At 40.8% G+C, this 27,481-nt stretch overlaps 1 protein-coding gene across 1 annotated transcript in view; it reads left to right on the top strand.

Moving 5' to 3' along the window:
• Positions 1-1,918: 1,918 nt before the first annotated feature.
• Positions 1,919-27,481, top strand: part of PGM5 (phosphoglucomutase 5) — a 71,969-nt gene continuing 46,406 nt past the window's right edge. Inside the window, exons 1-6 of the mRNA XM_065861087.2 lie at positions 1,919-2,305; positions 8,842-9,004; positions 11,530-11,676; positions 13,740-13,865; positions 16,711-16,901; positions 17,808-17,962. Coding sequence (XP_065717159.1) covers positions 2,045-2,305; positions 8,842-9,004; positions 11,530-11,676; positions 13,740-13,865; positions 16,711-16,901; positions 17,808-17,962 — 1,043 coding nt within the window. The 5' untranslated portion in view covers positions 1,919-2,044. The remainder of the gene's footprint in view (positions 2,306-8,841; positions 9,005-11,529; positions 11,677-13,739; positions 13,866-16,710; positions 16,902-17,807; positions 17,963-27,481) is intronic.

Below are 27,481 nucleotides of genomic sequence, written 5' to 3'. Positions count from 1 at the left end.
GTACGCCATTCTTCAAATGATAACTGGCAGTTCAGTGGCAGAACGAGGATTTGAACTGCAACACATGGCACCATGGGCAATGGCTGAATTAATTTTGAGTATCCACGTTTCTAACACAAACATAAATTGCATGAAACAATTGTAAAACTATGTTTCCGTCTAAAACTCAGGTACTATACTAACACTGAATTGTGATCTTAGCAGTGCAACTGAAGGAGCAAAACCTGCTTATTTAATGGTGCTTGTACAGTTCTGCTGCAACATTTGCAAGCTGATGCAGAAGATTTTTCCTTAATAGAAACTCCATGGCCCAGTATGCAGGCGTTCCTTCCAGGGAGCTAGAATTCCTGCTAAGTGTATTAGTGAATTCCTGCTAAGTGGATTATTTAAACTAAATTGTTTGGCCTTGTCTAATGTAGTGTGTAAGGCAGCGGTCACTGTCAAAGGGATGAACAGCAGACTATCGTATCTTAAACAGTCCTACTCTCTATCTGCTATGAACCACTACAGAGTCTGCAGAGATAGGGCTTAAAACCACTACAGAGTTCCTTTGGTTACTGTTCATCAGGTGACATTCACTGACTCTTAATGAGCTCTTAGTCTACGAAACAGGCAAAAGCATTTTACCCCATGTTTGCCTGACCACCTCCTGTTGTGCAGCAAACGCATTGTCTTGCTGAGCCGTGACACTCTGTTGTGCTTTTGAGCAGTTTATGAGCAGACTCCTTTGTAGAGACCTGAAGAATGCCTTACAAAGTTATTTTTGTCTGCTCAGGTGCAGGTCTACACCAGGGATTTCTTAAGCACAAGAATGACATCTAGGTTCCACGAGTATTTTTTCCAACTCTACAGCCAACAGTTGTCCCAGCAAAATATTGTTGTGTGTGCCCAGTGTGAAACAAACATTTGGATGGAAAATTTCAGCTGATGTTTGACAGTCACAGGCATCTGTAAACACAGCCTTTATATTGGGAAATGTCAGGCATCTTTGCAATGGCCAGTTGCAACCTCTGCAGAAGGAACTGAAGCAGAATGAACACGTAAGTCAATGAATTCAGTCTCACCACATCCCTATGAAATACCTTACAGAATTTCAAAGGGAAAGACACCTTCAGAGGGTTGCTCAGCCTCACAGGGACTAAGACTGGACAGAAACGAGTACGATCAGTTATCCTGCAGTCAGACCACAGCCTTCCTGCAGAACTCAGCTCCTCCTGAGGAAAAAAAAAAAACAAACCAACCCCTTTCGGTAAACTTACTTGCTACACAAAAACTTTGCTTTCGAGCAACATAGTAAAAAAAGGAAAACAAATCGATTCCCCTCGCTTACGGTACTAGTAGTCAAAGACCTTGTTCATTTTTTAATTGCCCGTTCTTCCGTTCTCTCGCTCGCAGAACGTGTCAGCACCACCTCCCGAGCTTACTCCAGCCCGGGGACTGACTGACTGCCACCCGTGGGTGCTGCTCCCGCCTCCCGCGGGCGCTGCTGCCGCCGGGCAGGGGCAGGGGCACCTGGTGGTGGTGCCCGGCGGTGCGCGGCTGCCCAAGCACTGCGGCCGCCGTTCCGCCGGTGGCCGGCGGGGACGGAACGGCGGCGGCTCTGACAGCGCTGATCCCCCCGAGCAAGTGTGTCGCGCTGGCTCGCCCTCTCCCCCTGCCTCCAGTTACAGCGCTGGCAGGAGACCGCGAGTCTCGGCTTCGCTTTCCAGGGTTATTTTTGGCCGGGGCCGCCGCATGCTGATGGCAGCGGACTGGCAAGCCCCGGGCGTCCTCGCGGGCGGCAGGCGCCGGGGGGTCCCGCCGGGCGGGGGAAGGGGCGGTGCGCACCCCGCGCCCGCCCCGGCTGCCCCGCGGCGCCGGGCTCCCACCGGCGGGCCGTCGGGGGCCGAGCGAGCCCGCCTCTGGCCCCGCGGGGGGCGGCCGTGAGGGAGCCCGGCCCCGCGGCAGGGAAACGCCTCTCCGCGCCGCCGGCCGGGCAGTCTGCCTGAGGGGCTGCCGCTCCCCAGTGGAGCCACAGCCGGGCGGGCGGCAGCGGGCCGCCGCCATGGAGAGGACCCCCATCCCGGTGCTGACGGTGCAGACGGCGCCCTACGAGGACCAGCGGCCGACGGGCGGCGGGGGGCTGCGGCGGCCCACGGCGCTCTTCGAGAGCCAGCGCAATTACCTGCCCAACTTCGTGCAGAGCCTCCTCTCCTCCGTCGACCTCCGCGACCGCCAGGGCTGCACCATGGTGGTGGGCAGCGACGGCAGGTACTTCAGCAAGACGGCCATCGAGATCGTCGTGCAGATGGCCGCGGCCAACGGGGTAAGCGGATCCCCTCACCCTTCCCGCCGCCCTCACGCCGTCCCCTCGGGGCGGCCGTAGCCGCGGCCCCTCAGCCGCCCTCGGCCGGGCGGCCGCCTCCTGTCAGCGGGATCCGCGCCCTGCTCGCTCCGGCGCTGAGGGAGCCCGGAGCAGCCCCACAGGGAACGGGTGAGAACGGCTTTGTGTCGTAACGCGGGTAGCGCAGAATATACAAATAAAAGTCAGACGAACTTCGCGTCCCGCTGCGTGTGAGCGCTCTGCGCGCCCGGGGCAGCCCGGTGTCGGCTCCGGCGCGCTTTAGGCGGCACCGCCGGGCTTTGGCGTGGCTGGTTTAGTCCGTGTGTAACGGAGGTGATCGCGATGATCTCAGGAGACTGCTGGCCATGCCATGCTGTTTCACACCTTATTTTAGACGGGGGCAGGAATGGGAGCTGATAAACACGGTTGACTCGGCAGGAGAAAATCCAGCGTAATTTAAAAGTATATGGGAGACTAAGGTGTCGGACATGTATATGCAGCTCAGCATCTTTTAAAAATATTCAAGGAAAATGGTATTATTGAAGCATGAGGAATTCAGCATTTTGTCTGCATCTTAAGAAAATAATGGTTCTTCTCTCTTGTTCACTTACGAACAAATTACAAAATGCAGGAAGACAACAGTTGCAAATACCTCTGTGATAGATGGGTTCCAGCTTTTCTTGTGCAGTTTTGAAAACAGGAAAGAACTCAGGAAGAAAACTGCTGTCATCTGATAGATATATACATATTCATGTATTAGTGTGTAGGTACAGAAAGCTGGAAATATTAGCTAATGTAGACTTGAGGTTTCTACTTCAAATCAGAGTAGAAACGTCTGTCTCTTGTTAGGATTCTCCAGATCTGGTAAAAGAAGTGATTAAATTTGTAGAGGCTTTTCTAGTGTAGTGTATTTAATTTTCTTTTTCCTTTCCTTCCCAAAAGCTTCGTTCTTTAAATGCAGTCCTGTTTTATAACTAGGTCTTTCAGTTTTTTAATATGTGTCTGAATTTTCCATGCTGAATTACTGTCACATATAAGCTAGGTGGATTACTCAGGCTGGTATAAATAATGAGTATTTTAATTTTTTTCTAAAGCATGCTCTCACCGTGCAGATACTACTGAGACACTGAGTGACACCTGTGATTTCAGAGACTGGCTGCGTTACGTACTCTTGGAAACTCACCATTCATGCAGAGGCTTGGTAGAAGTCTGGGCTCCTGTGGTCCAGGGTGCGCAGGGGCTTTCGAGGGGACAGTGGCAATGGTGGGGACGCTGACGAGGGTGTCACGGTGGCGTTCCCTCCGCAGGGGCAGGGAGCAAGCGCAGAGCAGCACGAGCAGGCTGGTGTGTGGGGCGTTGAGAGCAAGGTAGGATGGCTGCCCCCTTCCCTCTTCCCTACATAGCTTGCTGTAGGAATCCTCACTGCTGGAATCGTTCCTGTTGACCAGGCAGGATGCAGCACAGCGGTGGCTGAAGCAAGAGCTTGCCTGCCAAGGCTCAGGTCCTTGCCTGCTCTTGCACACTGGTAGGAGCTCCTGAGAGGGTTAAGGCCACAAAGTGACCACAAGGACTGAGGTGCTAAGGAAGACAAGAAGTTTAGGCTTTGGGACACACAGGATCTTGTCAGCCAGGTTATGCTGTATTCAGGACTCCTTTCTGAGTAATTTTGCCAGTCAGCTTACTGCCTTCCTGCTGTGTCTGTCATGTTCACTGTTTTGCTCTATTTCCCCTGAAGATCAGGTCTTCTTGACCTCAGAAGGCTTCCAGACATGTTTCTGGCACCTTGCTGTAGCAGTGCTTACCCTTTCTTGACTTATTGCAAGTTTCTTGGAAACACAGTTTCTCCCTCGTGTTTTCTGAAGCCAAAAACCCAAGCTTTTCTGCTCACAGTTCCCACAAATACCTGAATTCGATCACAGTACTCTTACTGATGACACAGTCCTCACAAATTCAGCAGGCCAGTTGGTGGAGTGCTACTGGCACTGAAAAGGCTTCCCATTTCCATGTGCTAATGCTCCATCCCCTCTCTACCATCCTCACCCCGCACACCATCACCCCTGTTTCTCTCAAGCACACTGTAAATGCATAAGCCTCACATTTACTTAGTGAATACTGTTTGTATGTTTTATTCTTTGGCTGTTAATATCAACCTGTTGGGAAAATATCTAAACCTCCCTAAAGGTGTTGTTTACTGCTGTGCTATGGGAGTTGGGGGAGAGGATGGGAATACTCTTGAGTACAAAGGTCTCTCTCTGTGGATGAGGTTAGTGTCACTAGAAGGCGTGTAGCCACAAGTGAGCTGGCATAGGCAGGTTCAGTTGAAATGTGTGCAAGCCTTGAAGTTGCATTCACAACTTTTAGCTGCCCCAGGGTGCCAGGAGAGGGGTAGCCATATAGTGCTGCTAAAGTCAACTTGAATCTCCTTCCTGGAAGACACATACCAAGTCTTATGTTTAATTGTGCCCTCCGAGTACAAAAATAGAAGGGATTTTCTATTATCAACAGTTAAGTGTATTGCCCTTTAGAGCCACTAGGTTCCCCTTGTTCTAATTTGGTGACTCATCCTGCATTCCCCCTGCGTTAACAGCCTTGCACAGTTGGCATAAGCCGCAGCACAAGGAATGAGATGAGGCCCCTGCCCGTTCAGCTGCCACTGCTTGCCCTGCTGCCGTCTCATCTCCAGCCCCTCTGGTTCATGCCCTCCAGCTGGGGGTTGCAGGTACACACTCCACAGCTACAGCCTGTGCAGGCTTCTGTTGGTGGCAACAGCTACAGGCTGGTCCGTGCTGTGCAATGTCATCAGCACATGCTCCAACAAATCTTACTGTCCAGAGCTGAGGGTGGCTGACAGGGCTCACCGTTCCATGGGTCACACAGCTGCGGCTGTAGCAGACACATTTGGGTAAGAGACTGCGTGTCATGGGAAGGTGGGGTAGTGTGTGGGAACCAGGCAGAGGTCCTGTGCTGGATTGCAACAAGCAGTTTTGCACAGTGGGGTGGTAGGAGAGCATCTGAGGCTCTGTTTCCCTTTTCACCTGTGTCCTGTCAACAGTAGTGTCCTTGCACCTTAGTGTCTGGAAAAAAACAGGTAAAAGGCTCCATCGTTTATAACACAGTTCCACTATAAATTAAATGCAAGAATTCCATTAGATCCATCAACTGGATGTGGTCTCTCATTTTTGATGCAAAGTTTAGGATAAGTGTAAATAGTTTTAAAGCTGCTATGTGTGGGTCTCAGTGACAGATCAGAAGCTGATGGTCATGCTCTGAACATGGAGAGGCATAGCAACACCCCAGATCATGCTGTATTGCTAGCAATGCTGTAGAACTGTGAGATGGCAGGGAGTTTTCCAGTTGTCTTCTTTATAATACCATGTTGTTTTCATTTTCTGTGGTCTTCCATGCAAACCTCACCCTCCCTCCATGGACCTGTGTGCTTGATATATTTGCTTCTACATTCAGCATGGTGCTCAGTTGTCTTCAGGATACTGCAGTAAAAGATAGGAAGGCACAGCCCCGTGCTGTCCAGAATCTAATCTGCTTGCTTCATGCTCTTTCAAGTTTAATTGACTGAGGCATGTGAGAGATTACTGGGAAAAATGATAAATAAAAAGCATTAAGTGATTCCATGATAATCAACTGAATCGTCTGAAAATGCACAGCTGCAAGTGGTGTTGAATAAAAATGTTATTGTAAAGCCCTTGTTAGGGTGACTATTCTTTCAGCTGTAACACTTTGCTGAGGATCATAGTCTCTCTTTCTGCTGTTCCTACTGAAAGCCGAGTGACACAGCGTGACATGGGGACACAGTATTAGAAGAGACATTACATGCCTGTGATCTCATAGCCATGCAAGTTTTTGAATTCCAGTTTTTGAAATCCAAAGATAATCTTTTCACACTGTGAAACTGTCCAAGATTTCCAGAAGGGTATTACTGGAACTTTGAGTCAGCACTTGGACATTATTTGGTTAGTATTTTAGCTCAGATTGCAAGAAATCTGTAAATGTGTGAGTTCATTACATAAAATTATTTAAATGTCAGTTTAATATTTGATTCAGAGACAAAATGAACAGTGTCTGGGCCAAAAGAGGATGAGGTTGTGCGTTCTTGCCACTGAAATGAAGAGAGCAGAGGAAGGTGGGTAGCATGTGTGCACTTCTGAGGTCTGCATTGTCCTTGGGGATTTTTGTAAAAGCACTGAAGATCTTCACATAAGGTGAAGCTCTTGGCAGTAGTCACTGTAAATGTGGCATTCAGGTAATTTCACTTTCAACATCCTTAAGTTAAAATGCTAAATATTGCAGTATTTCTATATAATATAAATTAATATAATAAATAGCATTGTGATGAATGTTGAAGGTAAGGCAAATTCCTCGTGTTCCTATTAATATTGAGCATCCAAAAAAAGAGAAAACTGATTTGTGCAACATCTATTGAACAGTAAAAAATGAAGATATGGTGAAGAGATAGTGCAAGGTGATTTGTGCATTCTGAATAATCTAAGGATTCTACTTTAAAATAAAAACAATTTTGGTGTGCATAAAGGCAAAAATCTAAACCTCAGTAAGAAGAGAACATGTGCTCATTATAAGCCTGTGTGCAAGTATAAATGCATTTATACCTGAGTTCCTTGAGATAGTTTGGGTGTTATTTTCAAGCATTTTGCAAAATGTAATTCCTGTTATCTTCCTTGTGCTTACCCATACACAATACTGTTTTAAGAGCTGGCACTCTTCTCTGACAGCTGTATTTGGAAGATTGAGTCATTGCCCTAGCTTTCTACATGCTTCATAGTTTAAAAAAGGGAGAGACAATATTCAAAACAAACATTTTCAGTATTTATTTTCATCATGATTTTCTTTCCATAATAAAGGTACATGGATAGACTGTTGCATAGACTGGAAGAAAGTTTTTTAAAGTCTATTTCTCAATGTTCTGTGTTTTTTCTAATGCTTCAGTACAATTGGCAACAGTGATTAAATGACAGCATTAGTACAACAGCTTTGCAAGACATGGCATGTTGTCCAAAAGCTGCTTCATGGACTGAAAATAAACCATAAAAGGACACATTCAAATTAAAAACAATTTGAAAAAAAAAAAATCTCTATTTCTCTTTCAAATTATTTACATGGCACTGGTTTAAATTAAACAGTAAATTATGTGACTAATGGAGAGTTTTCTTTCTTGAACTTGATTCTTAAAGTGTGTCAAGGCATGTGCTAGAGCTCCTGGTGATTTCAGTGCTTGTGCTGATCAGTGGAGTTTTACCCTACACATTTTCTGAGGTAAAAGTGTATCTGTTGTCAGCCCACAAAAACTAGAAGTGCTTCTGCTTTAAAAAGACTCGTCCTTGTTCCACAATGTAGGAATTGCATTTCTGTGATAACAAGTAGGGTTGTATAAAAAGTATTTTTCAAGTAGTTTGGTGTTCAAAACAGTTCAATAAATAGAGTGTAAATGTAGCATTTGGAGATAGAGTTTTAAAAGATGGGAAGAACATTACATAAAGCTGAAGAAATCTGATCAGTAAGAGAGATAGCCATTTTGTTCTCTAATCAATGAAATAACATTTAATCACTTGCTTCACTTGGCTTGAAGCTAGGGATGGAGAAAATATATAATACCTTTATCTTTGTTCCTAAGGTCTGTAAATTATGATAAATGGAGAGATTTACAAATAAGTGCTCTTTCCCAGGAGCTGAAACTCTTTGTAAATACATTTCTGGTTGGCGCCTGGATTATTTACGTTGAGCTGAAACTGTAGTATCTCTGTAGGGCATGAAGGCAAGGTTTTGAAATAGGAACCTTGCAGTGGAACTGCACATAATACCAAACACATTGAGTCAGTGTTTAATAACACCACCTGAAAGCTTTTTTTCCTTTGAGATCGGTGGGAACTTCCCCTGCTCAGCTGTGCCCAGGGAAACACACTCTCTTCATCTGGGATGGCCAAGGAGTCACCGATGCTGAAGGAGGAGCTCTATAGTTTCTATAGGGCATGACATCCAGGGGTGTCTTGGTAAAAGAGAGGTGTCTCACCAAGACCGTAGCTCGCAGTACATAGTGATGTTTGTGGCTGCAATGAAAGGCAATCTGGTTGCTCTTCTCTTTTATGCTAGTTAAAACCCAAACCTTGCAAACTGTATCCACACAGTCAGCCCTAAACTATATAGATATGTGAGGGGATTTGCTTGTTTGTGGGTATACCTGGAAAGGTTTTATAGCAGAATCATAGACCAGTGCTATTCTTGGGGGCTTTGCAAATCACTACCATGTCTGTGCTCTTGCTTTACTGTCAGGGTTGAATTTGCTAGGATACAATATTTTTTGTCAGCAGTCCAGATTAGCGTGCAGCCAGCTCATGTACATGTATTTCTCTGCAAAATAATGAGTTCCATACTAGGAGTTTAAAATTTCTACCCAATACATGTATACCTATATATTGTGTGTGTGTTTATTTTTTAATTTTCAAAAATTTAGTGCCATTCAGAGTAATTTGACTTCCTTTTCCACTTAGATCGGCAGATTGGTTATCGGACAGAATGGTATATTATCCACACCAGCTGTTTCATGTATCATTCGGAAGATCAAAGCAGCTGGTGGAATTATTCTAACAGCTAGCCACAGTCCTGGGGGACCTGGAGGCGAGTTTGGAGTCAAATTTGAGGTTGCCAATGGAGGTAGGTTGGTTTTTTTTAAATAACATGTTACAACATTGCATCTTGGTATGGTGAAAATATTATGACAAGGATAACTAACTAACTTTAACTACAATGTTTTTAATTTATTCTGTTAAAACTGTGACAAATACATGCATATCCGTGCTTTTTTCAGTCATAGGAATGTATTTGTTTACATTGATCTGTACAATAAGCATTAAATGTTCACTGAATACCTTGTGGTAGCTGTAATGTTTCTATAAATGAGGTTTGCCATCCCGTTTTTATAGCAATTTATGTAGTCTGCCAAATCATTGTCACAGTTCTGATCCTTTTATAAAGACGCCTATGAGGGAGCTCTGTTTTGCTCATATTTCTGTGTTGCTTGTCGTGGCGCATGATTTCGGAAGTGCTGTACGCAGTATAACTCATTGTCTTGTATGGAAGAAAGCACTTCGCATGCTTACCCAGGAAATAGCTGTTCTTATCCAGGGAGAGGGTTCTACCATTTTAACTGTTGCAATTCTACTGCTGAATAATGGAATTTGCATCTATAGCTAATGTCTTGTTTTCCAAAATTGGCAAGCTAACACGTGTAGGTATGTTATGCATTATGTATGTTTCATGTTACAGATGTGTCTAGACCCATAAAACATCATGGTGACCATTGTTGACACCTTGTATACCTCACACATGAGGTACCTGAAAAATCTGAAAGTGGTTTTGCGATAATGTTTCCTTCCACCTTTTGAAGATGGGAAAACTTAAGAAGGGGATGCTTCTGTGCTTCTCCCTTGTCCCTTGTTTAGCTGAAAAATGTGCATGGTGAAACCAGTGTGATTTTATGAACAGAACAGTCTTGAATCCCAGAGAGATTAAAGGGACTATGTAAGGCCAGACAGTGAGAAAGCCAGGGTCACAGCACACGCATACCAGCGCCAAACCATTAAATCCATTAGCACTCTGTAAACTTCAGAACACCACATACACCTAAAATCTGTGTGATAAATGGGTAGCAGTTGGTGGGACATTCTTTTTAGTGTGCTTTGCCTTTTTAAAGAAAATCCGAACAGGCTATTAAGCTTTAAATATGAAACACTCCTCAAGCACAGGTCACAAGGTTCAACTATTTGTGATGATCTCTAGGGACATAATGAAAAGTAGTGGGTTTAAGTTGGAGCTGAGAAAATGCGGGTTAAGTACTAGGCAAGGATTTTGAGATAGCAGAATGGTTAGGCAGCAGAACAGGCTCCTAGGGAAGGCTGCTGTTGCTGTGCATTCTTGCCCAGTCTGTTTTGCAGATCCATGTTGGGCAGCAGTGGTTTGTTTCTATGGCAGTAAGAGAGGATGCAGAGCGGTGCCGTGGGATCTCCTTTGCTGGGAATACCAGCGGACAATACATCCATCCGTCAGGGATGATGTGGAGCTGGTGAAACCTGTCCTCACCCCTTGCGTGGGTTTGGACTACATGAGTAAGAAGTCATTTTCTAAGCTAAATGAAGAGTTAAGCGACTGTTACTTGTTGCACTGCCTTAGACCATCTGGTACACTGCGTTTGAGATGGAACATGCTAATTCACATGGCAGAGCTCGACTGGACAGAGGAGCATTGCTAGAGGAGTGGGGAATTAGCACTGAAAAGACAGAGGCTTTGGATTAGAAGGGAGAACAGGTAAAAAAGAATAAAGGGAATAATTTTTCAGAGTGGAGGTGTGACTTTATTATGAACAACAAAAAGTTCAGATAAGCCAGGGAGGACTTGTTACTCATACTCAACTCTTACACTACACATGGCATAGCTTGTGGTAATTTTTTGCATCAAGCCTGCAACTTCTATTTGATTGACAGTAAAGCTTTAAAAATAGAACAAATCTTCAGGATTTGGCAATAAAAGTAATGCAAAAGTAAGATGTGATTTCTGTTTCTGAATGGCCTAACTGTTCTGGATCATAATTGTTTATTAAGCAATTAAGGTATTTTGAATTCTAACAAAGGTACATTTCATTAAGCCATTGGAGAAAAACTGTAAGAAAACAACACTGGCAAACTGGTAAGACTTTTGAAAACGATAATTAGGTCTATTGAAATAATGTGAAACACTGGCTGTCTCAGCTTCACAGGCGTGCATTTGCAGAAAACCCTATGAAACACCAGAAAGTGCTGCTGAAGGACAGGCTTTCCTTTAATATATATGTTGAGATTCTGTGTAGAGTAAAAAATGACTTTGAGCAGTAAAGCCAAACAAAAATGGCTGGGGCTGTTTTTGATTCCCTCATCTTGCCTGCCCTTGAAGATGATTGATTTAAATTCTCTCTCTGAATCAAAATGTTGCGAGTAATGCACTGTATTTCCATGTTACTTTTTTTCCAAAATATTTTTTAAACCTGTGTTACAGATAGGGAAAGACCTTATTTACTATAGTTCTTTGTTTGGGTTTATTCCTTAATAACGCCAATATATTCAGAAAAATGTTTGCAATAGAACTAACTTTTTAAGTAGGGAACCTTTGTTTAAAAAAATGTCCCACCATGTTTGTTTTTCTTCCAGGACCTGCTCCAGATATGGTTTCAGATAAAATCTATCAGATCAGCAAAACCTTGGAGGAATATGCCATTTGTCCTGATCTCAGAGTTGATTTATCCCGCCTGGGAAGACAGGAATTTGACCTGGAGAACAAATTCAAACCTTTCCGAGGTGCCAATCTTTGCTTTTATACATGCTATATCCATTGATTCTGAATATTGGAATTGCTGCAGAATGATAATGGTTAATTATTTAAACACAACTTCAGTTCTTAAAATTTTTTTCTACAAGTTCTCAAAATATCAGGCAGTATCAGTAAGTGTTGCATTTGTTTTGCCCATAAGGAAGCCAAGTTAGGGACTTTAAAGGCATCAGGCCTTTAGCCAACTATCTTTTCCAAGACAATATTTCAGATACTGTAAAAATTTGTGTGGTCTCAAGAACTCTTCCTCACTCTTGATGTCATAGAATTAAAGCCAGGTTATTTTCCACCAAAATATTAGTTTTTGAGACAAAATGCGTTTTGGTGAGCAAAGGATATACTTGGTGTTTTAGACAAACAAAAAGCAAGGAAAATCCAACTCTAGTACCACTCTGGAATTGTAGGATTGCCACAATTTTAAATTTTGCTTTTTCAACTTTTGTATCTCTCCAAATTGTATTTCTCTAAATGAAAATGAGACACACTCCTCCAACAGGTAGTATAAAAATAGAGGAAAAATAATTGCAATTTGTTTGAATGTTTTTCTAAGGAAGAATCGTTTCCTAATCATCTCTTTCCAGAGTGCATCATCCTGGCACCGTAGAGCTGCCAAGAAACTCTACTGAAGCAATGTAATTGGCTTACAAATGCATTAATAAATAGAGTTTACACAGATCTGAATGCAGACTGAAAGTGCAGAAACAATGAAAAGATTTTTAAACATATTTTAGGATACTATCTGATGTATATAAAACTCAGTTGTATGAACTAACACCTGTGAATCAAGGCTACAGAGATGTTGAAGCAGCTGAGAGTAAACCAGTTGGATTTGGCAGGAGCTAAAATAATTTTTAGACTTTAATTCAACATGCATTTTATCTGCATTTTATTTATGTGTGTGCAGCTGCACTGAAGTTGAGGCATTTGTTCGTATGTGTGAAGCTTAGCGCCTACTTCAGCTGTGTTAGAAGCAAAGCATAGAAGACATATAGTAATGTAATTACTGTTTTTCAGCCTTAAGAATTGATTTTGTTTCTCCATTCAAGTGTATTTTCCCGATCTATTCTAAGCATTTTTATCAGGCTCAAAAAATGTCTGTGTCATCTTCATGTTATCCTAAAGAAGAGCATTAGGGTGAGGTCAGTGTTTCTGAGGAAAACTGGCTGATATTCTAAGTAATAATTTATCTTGTGACTAAAATATTTCAAGATACTAATTTAACCAGATACAAAGACGTTTATGTAACATAGGCTTTTAACATTAATCAGCAAAAGAATAGATTCCAAGATAACTGAGAAACATGGCTTTTGACAGTTGTTTGGTAACTTCTTTCATTATGACAGACTTGCTTTCATTAATTCATTTTAGTTTAATATTTTGCATCCAAAAGAACTCAAAAAATTGAAGTCTTCTACATTGATGAATTTACAATTCAAATTAGCAAGACCGTAGCAAAAAGCAGATGTTGTATCTGAGACTAATTTTCCTAAGTCAGTGGGATATAAAATCCAAAAGTACAGTGGTAGATTGACAAAAAACTGGAGACAGATATTCCACGTGCCAAAAATTAGAAGAATAAGATGTATGTTTCCTGGTGGAGTGGTGCAGATAGATCCTGGTGTCAGATAGACGATTAGAACATGTGGCTTTATCTCAGCGTGGACTTCTGAGAATAAACCTGCTTAAGCTTGAAAAGTTTTTCAGTGGTGTCGTGAGTGACAAATAAAGAGTTTATTTTGATATAATTTATTCATATGAATGTTTTCAGTGAAATAGGAGCTGTCACCTTATCTCTCTGCAGTCCTTTTGGGGGCAGAACTGTTGATCTTTGCATGGCCTAAAGCTTGATGGTAGCCATAGTGAGATCAGTGGAAGTGTTTTACTTTGCCAGCGTAGGCTTCAGAGCAAAACCATATTATGTAGAAGTTGCATACTCTGATTTTGTTTCATGTGCATGGCTAGTTGAAGTGTGCTGGGAGAGATATTTTCCCATGTATGAACTGTAGTGTTCTTTTTCTACCTAATTTTTCAGTGGAAATTGTGGATTCTGTGGATATCTACCTCAGTCTCCTTCGAAGCATCTTTGACTTCAATGCGATCAGAAGTTTGCTGACCGGACCCAACCAGATTAAAATAAGGATTGATGCCATGAATGGAGGTATGAACTGAAGTTGTTATCGGGACAAAATCGTAGCTACACTGCAGTAGTTTCCCAATAAACACAGAGCATATAAAGGTCAGACATTTTAGAAAGGTTAAGGGTAGTGAGAAAGAGTTTGAACATTATATTAGTAACAAAGGCAAGCTTAACGAGTTAGGTCCCTTATTGTGCAAAAAGGTTTATCTTTCTTGATAGAGAATAAGTGAATTGTCCAAGAAATGTTATCTTTCTGCATTTGGAAGCAGGCAATATGAGGTAATCTCGCCATGAGAGAGTGATGAAGTATGTTGCAGTGTGTAGTAACCGAGGAGGTTACAGTGCAGTCTCTACTAAGGGTGAATTCTAAATGGTATGAAATCAGTTAAGTGTGAAGAGGTCGTACCCAAAAGTCCTTAAAGAGTTGGCTGAGACCTCTGTCTCACTAGTGCTGTTAATAAATTTCAGTGTACTGGGGGCAGGACGAAAGAGTCACAAAAGACAGCAAGAGTGCTAGTATTAAAAAGTTATAAGCTGTCTCACTTGGGGAAGCATAAGTCAATATGAGATCCATTTAAGGCCAAATAATGAAAAAATAAATAAAGATTTCTATAGATAAAGACTTGAAGAATAGGAAGGTAAGTGATGCTGTTCAACATTATCTTACGGAAAACAAGTTCCATCAAATAAACCAGGTTTCATTCTTTAATGGGATTACGAAATCAGACCGATAAAGGGAGCTAAATAGACTTAAGAAGGTTTCATAAAGCATTTTATTTAGTACAATTTGACAATTACTGTTCAAAACATCATAGTGGGTGTACAGTCAGTGTGAACACTCACTTTTGTCAGGCTGTAGCAAAAGGGCAGCTGGTGTCCGTGAATGATGGTGAGGAAGCAATGAGGAAGGCACTGCCTCCTGTCAGCTACAGGACTGGAGGGAATGTTACTCAAATAGTGTGTAGAGCTTTGATGTCCAGATCTATAACTGAGTGTTGAAACTTCTACACATGGTCAAAAAGATGCGTAGTCTTGCTCAGGGTTAGAGAAACTAATGCAACACAAAAATTTTAAAGGACAGAATTTGTTTACTTTGTTTACAAGGTGAAAGAGAATTGATTTTGTGACCTTGTATCTTTGTGGCGAATAGCCATAATATACATAGTAAGCATATAGTAAGTGTATACAAGAATGATTGTACAACAAAGTAAGCTTTTTTTCTGCAGAAAAATTATTTCCCAGTCATCTCTTCCCAAAAATACCGAAAAGAATCAATACCGAGAAGTTCAGGCCAGATAAATTCAAACCGAAAGTAGCTCATGTATTTATGGGTGACTGTGATTAAGCACTGGAACAATCTACCAAAGATAGTTGCAGTTTTTCCTTTTCTTGGTGGCATCAGATGAAAACCTTTTCTGGGTGAGATGCATTAGACAGGAGTTATCAGCTACAATGTAGTTGTAACTATGTGAACGTTAGAGAGGGCCATGTGTATACACAAATAAACTGTCTTCCAGAGTTCTAGCTCTGCAACTCTGGAATATGCTTTTATGCCTCTGTACATTGGTAGCTTAACATTGGCATAGGAAAGAGTTAATTTGTCAGGAGTTTACTATTGATAACAACCTGAATTGTTGTTTATTCTATAATTTTACCTGAATACAAGTTTCTCACATCTGTTTACCTTGGGTTGCAGTTGCTCCAGTTAGCAAGATTTGGGAGTGAGGCAGGAGAGGAAGAGAGAGCACGAGAGAATGAGCTGTCACTCGGTATTTTTTTACCTCTAAGTGACCTGTTCACATCTGCCTCAGGGATGCAGAGAGGTCTGTCTGTTGTTAGTGTCTGCTCAGCCACCAAGGGCACAAGTGTAAATTTCATACACAAACAGTGTTGCAGTTCCTCCACAGAAGCAAAGGGTTTCATTGTGTGATTGAACAATGTTCTGCACAGTTTGATCATGACTGCATTTCAGAGTACATGTGTATTCAAGATCCTTTTATTTCTGTGCTGAAATGGTGTACATTTGCCATTAATTCTTATAAAATATTCCTTACACTTATTTAAAATGAAAATTCATTGGTTAAAGGATACAGGATTATTTACTTCAGTGATTAAAATTGGCGTGGGAAATTCCTATCAGGACAGAAAGAAAAGGCCCAAGATGTCAATCTGGAATGCAGGTGAAACAAAATGCTGCTCCAAAATGGATGCAAGTGATGTTTTTGGATATCCCTCACAGCATTGCATATAATAATTACAATATATAGTACCATGAGCTGTGGTCTTAGTTGGCCTTATCTTTAACAAAGTAAAATGATTTTGGAGTTAGTTTTGAGAAAGTTTTTATTTATTATCTGCATAGTAGTAACTAAAATGTGGTAAAATTATTGCTGGACAAACCTATTGTAATTTTAATATGAATTAGAAGGTTGATGTAAGTTTATTTCCCATTTTTATTCCCCTGTTGTTTACTTTTCTTGCTAATATGTGTTAAACTTTTATTTGCATTCCAGGACACGTAGAATAGCATCTTATTTTTATTCCAGTGAGGAGAACCCCTCAATGTGTATGATAATTTCTTTACTTAAAAATAGATAAACAAAAATTGCATCTTTCGCAGTTCAGTGATTACTTTTTCACTTTGACTAGTGGGGAACTGTGTTTTTAATGCTGGATTGCCAATTGATTGTTTACTGGGAGGACAATCACATACTCCGCTGTGAAATAATAGTTTGTCTTTTGTTGCTAGGGCAGATGTATAAAATTACTGGAAGTATGTTTTGTATCAAGACTTCACAGTACTGTGAAAAATGTGAATATCAAGCATACGTTTTTGTGATTGCATGGCAGATTTCTGTTTTCGCAGTTATGGGACCTTATGTGAGAAGAATCCTGTGTGATGAATTGGGAGCTCCTGCAAATTCTGCCATAAACTGTGTTCCTCTGGAGGATTTTGGTGGGCAGCCTCCTGATCCCAATTTAACATATGCAACTGCCTTGCTGGAGGCTATGAGAGGTGGAGAGTATGGATTTGGAGCTGCTTTTGATGCTGACGGAGTAAGAATTTTGATGTGTCTTGAGATTTCACCATAGTTGTTTTGTCTGGGGTCAGATGTGGGACATTTAATTCTAACTCACTTGCTTTTCAGTAAGCTATTGAAGCTGAAACCGATATTACTTTCAGGTACAAATTATAGCATTTGAAACCCATAAATCAGACACATATGTTGTAATTTGTCTCTGCAGATGACTGCAAGTTGAGCAGGAGTTGAATCCAGAATGAGTATTCTTTAAATATTGAACTGCTTTTATCTTGGTGCAACACTTTTCTTCTCTGTGTAGGGAAAGACTGCATATAGAGATAATATGGGCTTGTCACAGTAAGTAGTAAGAATGTCAAGTCCGTTTTGATTAACATCGTAATTTGAGGGATTTTTGGCTAATTCAAGCACTGAGCCATAATCTCTGTTTTAATTTTTTAATGTTGTATTATCAGCATTATAAACAGTGAAGTATTTCTGAAACAACTTTCTGTTCTGACAGAGTGGGAGAAAGAGGGAAAGATTCTGAAGAACAGGGGCTGTTTTCTGTTGTCAGTAAAGACAAAACACCCTCCTACTCCCTGCATAGCTTTTGTCCTTCGCAAAAAGATTCACCTACACAAGCATTCCCTGGCAGAAACAGGCCGACTGAAGTAGCGTGGAGGGGGCTGAAGCTACTATAGAGTGGTCGGGAACTTTGATTTGCAAGGCTGGGAGAGTGGTGGTGTGATAGTGTGACAGCGAGATTATAAACCTGCCAGGATGCCAATAAATTATTCTGCCCAAAGAGGGATGTGAGTGAGTGAACCCAAAGCCTGTTCTTTTTTTCTTTTTCCCTGTCTACAGTGCATCTAATAAAAGAAATAACCACTCTGCAGAATATAGGATTTAAGATGCTTTCTTGAATTTCTTGTCTTCCCAGGACCGCTACATGATCCTTGGCCAAAATGGTTTCTTTGTTAATGCGTCGGATTCTTTGGCTATAATTGCTGCCAATCTGTCTTGCATTCCATACTTCTGTCAGATGGGTGTCCGAGGATTTGGCAGGAGCATGCCCACCAGCACAGCCCTGGACAAGTAAGATTAAACACGTGTTTGTATCACCTTGGACATTACATTATTTATTTCCCTGTTTTTTCTTCTTAGCAATTACAAAATTGTGAAGTCTTTTGATAAGAGCTTCTAATTTTCACAGTCTTAATGTGTTTCAGTGTTTCAACTAGTTTCAATGATATTTTGTTCTTACCTAGATTGATTTTACCAGCCTTTACTTGAATGAAAATAGTTTAGGTCAGCCCAGGAAAAGAAATGAATAGGTTAAATCTTTTCAAGACTACAAATACTTGTCTGGTAATTCCTTTTCAAAATAACTTCACTCTTTTTCTTGGTACAATAACGCTTTACAGCCTAATCTAACAGCCCTTCTTATGAAAGTCATGAAAGTTTAAAACAGAGAAAGTACGGATTCAGCACTAAACAAGCATTAAAAAAACCCAAACAAAAACTCCCTCTTATTTTAACCAGTTGAAATATATCATCTATCATGATACAAAATTCCCCAGAAGGGACTTCAAGAAGTTGTCGTATCCATTTCCAGTTCCAACACAGGTTAAATGTGTATCTAAGCTATTTCTGCAGGTCCAGTCTGCTCTTAAAAGATTTGCTGAATGTGCATCCTCTGTTAGCTGCTGAATTTTTTCAACAGGCCTCAGCCAGGCCTTAGTGTTCGGTAAATATCAGCGTAAGAGGATTAAGTTAAATGTTATTGCCTTATATATTCTATGTGGAAGGTGTATTTGCTGAGACAACTGTGTCTCAGTGTTGATCTGGTTGCATAGCTTTACTACCACAAGAATGATTTGCTGCCCCTATTATATGTGTCTAATCAGGAGACAGTAGTTTCAAAATGAAAAATAGCTTGTATGAAAAGACTGATTGTTCTTTGAAAAGGAAGGATTTCAGGGTGCTTCTCTCTTCAGGAAATTTCTAAAATTTACTAAATTCAGAGTTAGCAGCTTCCTCTAATGCTTGGCAGTCTTCAGGGAAATATTCCTTACTTGTAGGTGGATGGCCTAGTTTAAGGAAATATGGTATGGTCAGGGTTTATTTGTTTTATTTGTTTATTTGTGTGAGGTTTTTTTTATTTGTTTAAACAGAATTTGTGTATTCTGTTTAGGGATCCCAGAATGTTGTAGATTAAATGAAAGCTACTACTATATTGAAATACAATATAAAATAGATAGGGGTTAATTTTGGATATACAACCCAGAATGTCTGCATTCCTGTAAGACTTGAAGACAGTGACATTTGAATATGTTTGTCTGTCTTATTTTGTTAAAGTTGGATAAATATGTCAGAAAGTAGTAATGTACTGAAGTTGCCTTCAATAACACTGTGGCTATTTGAATGATGTTTACTTGACCTTCTGGAGCACAGATTGTCTCGTAGTGATTGCTGCCTTATTTAGTTCTGTGGAGCTATGTCTGATTATTACATAAAAATGAGCAACTGATAATGATGGAAGGATGTAATTATTTTCCCATCCATACTTGCAAGTATTTAGTATTATGAAGTTTGCTGTCTGTATCCAGGACACTTGATTTTTTTTTCTTTTTTCTTTTTTTCTGTTGTCCAGAAGATTTAGAAGTTGCATGTTTTCAAAGCTGCTTGATCTTGGTTTTTGATTCACTTGTATGCATGATGATCTAAACTACCTGCATTTTAATTTTCTTTAAAAATGCCGTAGTGTTACCTAGAAATTCTTATACTTTGGTGGTCAAAATTCTATAACCTGCTTAACCTATGACTGCCAGTGCTGAACTCACTCATTGAAGAGCCCAACTTAGGCTTGAAATCACACTCAGTAGTTCATCTTAAGCAAATCGCTTTTCCTATATATTGGCTAGCTACATGGACTTGAACACAGGAGTATAAGAACCACTTCCTCAGAAGTTCACTGCATGAATTATTGAGCCATCATCTCTTCCAGGTTTCCCATTGAAGCCCACCATAAGGGACTGATGAACTTCGGGGAAAGGTGGTTGTCTATAAGAGGTATTTTTCAGTGAAATCATAGCATGTCATTGTCTGAAATCCAGTGTATTGCCTGAAGGAGTGGATAACAGAGAGGTTGATTCTCAGTGTAGGTTTCATGTTGTACTGAATTCCAGTTTCATGTATCTATAAACATAAGGAACAGTTTGACTAGTGTCAGTGAAATCTTACAGTGGATGTAAAAGAATATGTGTAAGGCATTTATGATTCCATTCCCATGGACTAATTAGCGAACCTGCAAGAAAAAAAAAACCCTTTTGGAAAGACAAGAATATTTCCATTGCAATGAAGAAAAAAATTAAGATCAAGCAACTCTATATTGAATGAGCGCACTAGTATAAGGCTTAGCATTAAAATTCTGAACTCTCAATCTGTACTTCTGCAATAGGAAGGGAAATCCCTTTTCTTCCAAAATGTGATGTCTGATACCAGACAGCATGTTGTTTACTTTGAAGGGACAGCATCCCCTCTGTGTTTGCTGCTGCATGTCTCAGCTCCAGTATAGTAAAATTAATAAGGGAAGTGTTTTGTCCTCTGAGTAGGAAATTCAGAAAAGAATGGATAACACTGCTTGCTTAAGTTCTGCAGTAGGTCTGAGGTTACTGCTTACTAGCGTATGCTTTAAATCTATTGTCCTTTCTGTTTCTTGATCTCTTTTATTCCTTTCTGATGGACTGGTCTGATGTGCTCCAAGGACAACTGTCATTGAATCCACTTGTATATCTGCCTGTAAAGCTCATGCTTCAAGCTCATGCACTGGAAATAAAATGTTAAAAATTAATTTTGAACTGTACTAGGAATGTTAATTCTGGCAGAAAAGAAGGAAGTAATCGCAGAGTGGTGGTGACTGGAAAGGATGCCTAGACATCATCTAGTTCAGCACCCTGGTTCAAAGCAGGATCAGCTAGAGCAGATGGCTAAAGGCTGTTTCACTTGGGTTTTGAGTATCTCCAAGGATGGAGACTCCATGGTCTTCTTGGGCAACCTGTTCCAGTATTTCACCCCTCTCACAGTAGAAAAGTGTTTTGTGAGTAGAAACTAAACTTCCTGAATTTCAGTTTGTGCCCACTGCATCTTGTCCTGTCACTGGGCACCATTAGAAGAGTCTGGCTCTATCTTAAGTCCTCCCCCAGCCCACCCTACATTTGATGTTTATGCACATTAATAAGTTGTCCCGCCTGAACCTTCTTTCTTCAAGGCTTACCAATCCCATCTCTCTCAGCCTCTCCTGGCATGACAGCTGCTTCAGTCACATAGTCACCTTCATGGCCCTTTGCCAGAACTGCTCCATTAGGTTCATATCTTTCTGGGAAGCCCAGAACTGGACTCAGGGCCCCAGATTTTCTCACCAGTGATGAGCAGCAAGGAAGGCTCCATTTCCTTGCTACCAGTTCGTTGCTACCAGTGTTCTTCTAAGGCTACCCAGGATGTTGTTAGCGTTGATGTAAGGGCCTATTGCTGGCTTATGGTCAACTTGTGGTCCACCAGGACCTCAGGTCCTTTTCTGAAGAACTGTTATCTAGTTGGTTGGCACCCGTTATGTATGGGTGCCAGGGATTATTCTTTCCCATGTGCAGGGCTTAACATTGCCCTGTGTTGACTTCCTGAAGATCCTGTTTGCCAATTTCTCTGTCCTGCTGAGGCATCTCTAAATGGCAGCACACTGATGGTGGTGTATCATCTGTAAACTTACTGAGGCTGCACTCTGTCCTGTCATCCAGGTCATTAATGAAGATATGAAACAGTACTGGCCACAGTATGGATGTATGGGGGACACCCCTGGTGACTGGTTTCCAGCTGGATTTTGTGCTGCTGATCACAACCATTTGAGCCTTGGAATTCAGCCAGTTTTCAATCCATCTCACTGTCAGCTCAACTATTCTATGAATCATTATTGTGGACATAAGGATGTTACAGGAGAGAAAGTTGAAATCCTAAGTCAAGGTAGACAATATCCGCTGCTCTCACCTCATTTAGGGAACCAGTCACCTCATTGTGGAAGGCACTTGGGTTGGAGCTGACTCGAACTGGCTGTGTCCAACATGGGGCAGCCCTGGCCTCTCCTCACAGAGGCCACCCCTGCAGCCCCTGCTGGCAAACCATGCCATGAACACCCAGTGCAATATCTAAAAGAAATCCCTGAAATACTTCAGTATTTCTTTTCTATCTAAACCATCATGCATTCAAATTAGCATTTTTTCCATTTGGGGTGATAGATGTATAGTAAACCTTCCTATATACAAAGATTAGATGGTAAATTTTGTTCTTATTCATGACAGTCTACATCCATGGGCTTCTTAGACATGTCTCACCTTGCTAGATTTGATTTTAGTTAGTCTTAATTTGGCCTTTAATGCGTGTGCAGTACCATTCTGCTCCATGGGAATGGTTGTTTAAAATACTTTGAAAAGTGTTTTTTGTTAGTGAATTAGAAGAAATAAATAAAGGAAAAGGACTTCAGGTCAACTGTTATCTATGTCATGTAACAGTATGGACAAGCTTAAGGACAACACTTGATAACAAGGCAGGGAAAGCACACTAATAAACAGAGTACTTAGAAAAAGGTTTCTGCTGTGCTGTTGAGTGCTGATATTACTTATTTTCTGTATTTTGTTGTTCTAACACAGGTAATAGAGAAAAGGACATGGCGACATTTGTAATACTAGTTGCAATAAGACAGCAGAAATAGTACCTAGTAAAATAAAATAAAGACTTGTCAGTCTTCCTGAAGAAGTTGGGAAATCTGAGCTTCAGGTACATCTAACTGGGATTTAATAATACAGTCACTGCTCCATAAAAATTAAAACACTTGGAAATCTTTTCCCACCCGATGTTACCAGAGTAGGGAAATGGAGATAATGATGGTCAAAAGGATCTTGTATGTGAACATCCCTTAATTTTTTTTCATGACAGAAAGATGGATTCTACAATAAATATTTCATTGTGTTTGATGGTGTCATCACAATGTCTCTGGGATAACATTTCTTCGGTTATCAGAGCCCTGCTGTTGTCTGCAAGGTGTAATTTGATTTGTGTCTACAAAATTAATCTCCTTATTGTAGTGTACTCCTCTGCTTCTGGACCCCAGTAATAGAAGTAGCTCTCATGTGATAGAATTGGATCAATTCCTGTTCACTTGACTACTGTCTTCTGAGGTCGTGGGCCTCTCTCCTGAAGTCTGTGCTAGAGAGCAAGTGAAAATCATCTCTTCTTATGGTGTGTCCCTATTGTGTGGCCATAGTTTAGCCTAAGTCATTGTATTAAGAGTTTTTCCTTAGCTATAAAAAAAAATCATACAGAGTACGTGCATGTTGATAGCTTGTTTAATAGTTTTTCACAGTGGATTGTTAAACAGAAGGAAGCAATAATCCAGAGGACTCTAAATGTTGCTTAGGAATACAGCATTAACAAGTGGAGCAGAGGATTACAAGAGAATTCACTCAAGATATTTAACATTTTAATGTGTTTGCTTGAAGTGACTGCTGGAATATACTACTATGTGCTGTAGGGAGAGTGTAACACTTGACAGGAAACATCTGCTTTAATATGCTCCAATATCAACAGGACTGTGGTAGTACGTCTCCACACTTCAATTCTCTGGTGATATGTACCCTTAGGTGGGTATTCTTTTTCTTGTGGGGAATGTGAAGGAATGTGTGCTCTGTCCAACAAAGCGTTATTTTTTTCATATCCTTGTATTCTGATTTATCTGATGTTTGCAGAACAGCAAAGGAAATGAAATACCATGATGTTAGCTAATGGCCTGCAGAATGAGAATCACAAGGGCGAGTAAAAATTGTTTCTGTAGGAATTATGAAGCTGGATGTGTGTCGAAAATAGCAGTCAAGTTGGTACATGAAAAGAGGGTTGCTGAGAGAATACGGCTGTGGCTAGCATTATCTGAGACCTTGGTTCTACAGCCAGGTCATTTCAACAGCATTTAGATGCTCTGATTATATTAATTATATACTATATATGTAAAACATATGATATACTATGTATTATTATATTAACTGATAGAAGGGTGAATAAAGAAGGGCTGACTGTTCCTCTGCAAGTGGCTCCCAGGGTCTGACACCAACAAGGGCCATGCTGTTGAGCATCAATTGTCTAGACCTGCATCTCAACCAGGGAATGTGGACCCAAGGAGACCTGCTTTTCTCAAAGCACTGGACCCTTCTTACATGTTTTTGTTGAGAAGTGTATTGTTCAGTGTAAGTGCTTTTGCTGCTTCTTCCTGTAAAGCTTAGTCTGTCCTCTGAAAACACTGGAAAAAGCTTTTGGATGAATTCACGGACAGTGTCTTTATTGCTGTTTAAGCAGTAGCAGTTAAAGAAACATATACCTCTGGCCCAGGAGAAGAGCACACCACGTTCCACTTGCACTTTTGTGATTGTTTCCTTGAATTCTTCATTTACAAATACCACATGGATTTTTTTGTCTGTCTTTTCTTGTGAATCCATAGCTTAATATTTCTTTGCAACCATTGGCTTTTCTTCTGAATTATTGATCATCTGTTTTAATGAACAAGTTTGTGCCAGGAGCAAGATAGGCGCTGTGCATTTCTTTCTCTACATAGGCATCCTTTACTGTTGAGTTGTAAGGGATTCTTTACGCTGGAAGACTTCTCCAAGTTATAAATTCATCTTTCTATATGGTTGATACTGCATTCACTCTGTGACTGTGATTTGTTCAAGTTATGCCAGTTGTGACCTCGCCCTTTTTATCTTCATTCAGTAGGGTAAGTCAGTCTCACTTTCTCTTATCTGGAGTAGGCTTGCTGTGAATTTTTTAAGACACCTCTGTCAAACTAAATCCATGTCACGTACAAGCAGTTTTTAAATTAGATGGAGCAGAAGGACAAGTTCTGTTCCGGAATGCTGCAGAAGGACAACTGCATAAAGTCTTCATGAATATAATTTAATATGTTTGAAACATAATACAAAGTTGTTAAGTGCTGTGGTGGGAAACTTTTTCAGGATTTTAAACTTCTGAAATAACATTGCGATATTAAAAACAGCAATATATGTCCTCTAGTATATCTAGTAAAGAATGGTAGTTTCTCTGTATCAGTTTTCAAATACATTATGCAGCTAAATGGTTTATTTACACAGATACGACATGTTTGAAAAGATTTGTGGAAAAAAGCAACTGTCATTCCAAGTCATTGATGTCCATTAGCTGTGCCTCTTAGTTTTATTTCTACAATGTGCTTGTGATCTAGCTTTTTTCCGTTTCATCCCTGGCTGTTTTTTTTAAGCACTGGAGGTGATTTATCATTGCAAATATTTTCAAGGATATCTTTAAGGAGCTGTCTTTATGTTCTTGGTATTTTCTTTGGTGCGGATTTGATATGCTTTAGTATAGTGTGGTATATTTGGCTGTTGCCAGCCTACCATATTCTTAGCTATCCAGTGTTTCATTATCCTAGCCTGCAGTGATGAAAATGTGCTGCCCACTGCTGGCATGGCAGGCTAAATTTTACATATATGTAGAGTCAGTGTTTATTCTTAACACTTTTCAGGACAGCAGTAGTCAGGCTGTCAGATACTTTCTCAGCCAAAGATGAGAATGAACCTCTCTTAATGTATTGTGGGCTTTTAAACTTTCCAGGAGAGGATGAATTGATACTGCATCTGGTGTTCTTTAGTGGTCGCATTTCACTGGTCATGAGAAAAGGACAGAAAACACGTCAGTGTCTTGTGAAATATCAGTAGAAAACTCTGTGTTGTCCTATATGGAATAATGGCAGGAGAGGTTGGGCAGTCCACTGGTTTACCTCCTTTTACTTGACCAAAAAATCAGTTTTGGGTCTGAGAAGGATTCACTGGCCCATTGTGAGTCTGCAGGCAACTGATCCCTATTAAGAACAGCAGGCAGCAGAGCAGCCTTGCACAACATACAGCTCTTATTTGTAGTTAGCTGCGTGCTGGCCGGTGCCAGGAGTGGACAGCTATGGCTGCCTAGCCTAAAATGAGCAGGTTCATCAGTTGTGCAACAGGCAGCTTTCAGCACTGAGTGCGCAAAGGTGCATTGAAAGCTCTCTTGATTAAAAAGGAAAAGATGAGTTGAAAACTATGAAGTGCTCTGTTGCCAGTTTAAGCTTTGGCTGTAAGTGGGGTCATTTTGTCCACCAAAGTTAGAGAAAACAAGATTTAGTCCTTGGTGGAACATAAATATATCTTGTAAACTTGATTGACTTATTAAGAAATACATTTATTTTCAGTTCTCACAAATAAACATACTTTTGTCAGTGCTTAAAATGCCATGTGTGAAAAAACACCTGAGAAAAACTTTTTGCAGAACATTGCACTGTGCAGAACATATCCACAGGTGCTGGACAACAGAAAGTCCACAGTTTTCTCAGTGCTGCACTGTCTTATACCTCAAAAGTATACAGCTATGAATAAACAACAGAAATTCCTACAAATGTCCTGATAAAAAAGTCCAGAAGCATGAGGAAGTTTGCAGTAGTGATTTGCAGAAGACTTTGTGACTACTCAATGGAAGTTTGAAATAAAGGCCCCTGGTTTTTCAAAGGCTTATGCAGTCTTTTTTTTTGCTTCAACCTAGAAAGGCTCCCACGTGTATTTGCGTGCCTGAACATGTTTTGCCTGTGCTGGACAGCACAGCTGGTGTCAGCTCAAGAGCAACCTCTCCCATCAAAGGATTTTTCTGTAAGTGGGTGACCTTCATGGAGAAGGCTTCCTGCTGATTCCAAAGAAGACATCTCTGGCATAGAATTTCAAAACAGCGTGCTTAAAATTCTACATCTTATATGCATTAAAGTACAGTCTTCTGCTAAGTTACTTATATTGTTTACAAATTAAGAAGACAGGAAACAGTTCTTTACATTCTGGATGTTTTGAAGACAATCTCTGACAGAGCCAGGATACTTAATATTATTTGACGAAATTTGAGAGTTCTGTTAGAACAGTTCTTACTTTATGTCATGTTAACGTGAATTGTCAGATTAATTTTGCAGAAGAAACATTGTCTTCTGTTTTTTTTTTATGGGGAAATGAAAGAGACCCAGGATCTTTTCAGTCTCAGCCCTTCTGTGATTCTGTAGTAGCAGTCTGCTTCTGTGGCATATTATATCTTCTTTTTTAATTTTCTTTGTTTCTATGAACAGTACCATAAAGCTGTGAAACTGCTTGCTTTCTTTCCCTTCACAGCCAAGTATCACAACCAAAACCAACACTTACTAATTCCCACTCTCTGAAATCCGCAGAGCAATCTGCAAGAGAGAAAAGGCAGAACTAGCGTAAAGAAGGAAATCAGAAATCCAAATCTAAATGGCATGATTAGGGAGCTACTAGAATAAATCATGTCTAACCAACCTGATTGCCTGGGTGATAAAACAACTGAACCTGTTGATGAGTTTTCCGCAGCAGATGTCATTTACCTCCATTTTAACAAGGCTGTTGACACCGTGTCTCACTTGATTCTTTTATCCAAGTTAGGACTTCAGATTTGCATGGCTAGATGACCTCGTTTGGTGGCCAGGCTCAAGGACCATTGATAAATGAGCTGGTAAAA

Source organism: Patagioenas fasciata, chromosome Z, assembly GCF_037038585.1.
Source record: "Patagioenas fasciata isolate bPatFas1 chromosome Z, bPatFas1.hap1, whole genome shotgun sequence".
NCBI classification, from domain to species: Eukaryota; Metazoa; Chordata; class Aves; order Columbiformes; family Columbidae; genus Patagioenas; species Patagioenas fasciata.
Note: the sequence above shows the minus strand (reverse complement) of the source record. Positions and strands in the feature narration are given on the sequence as shown.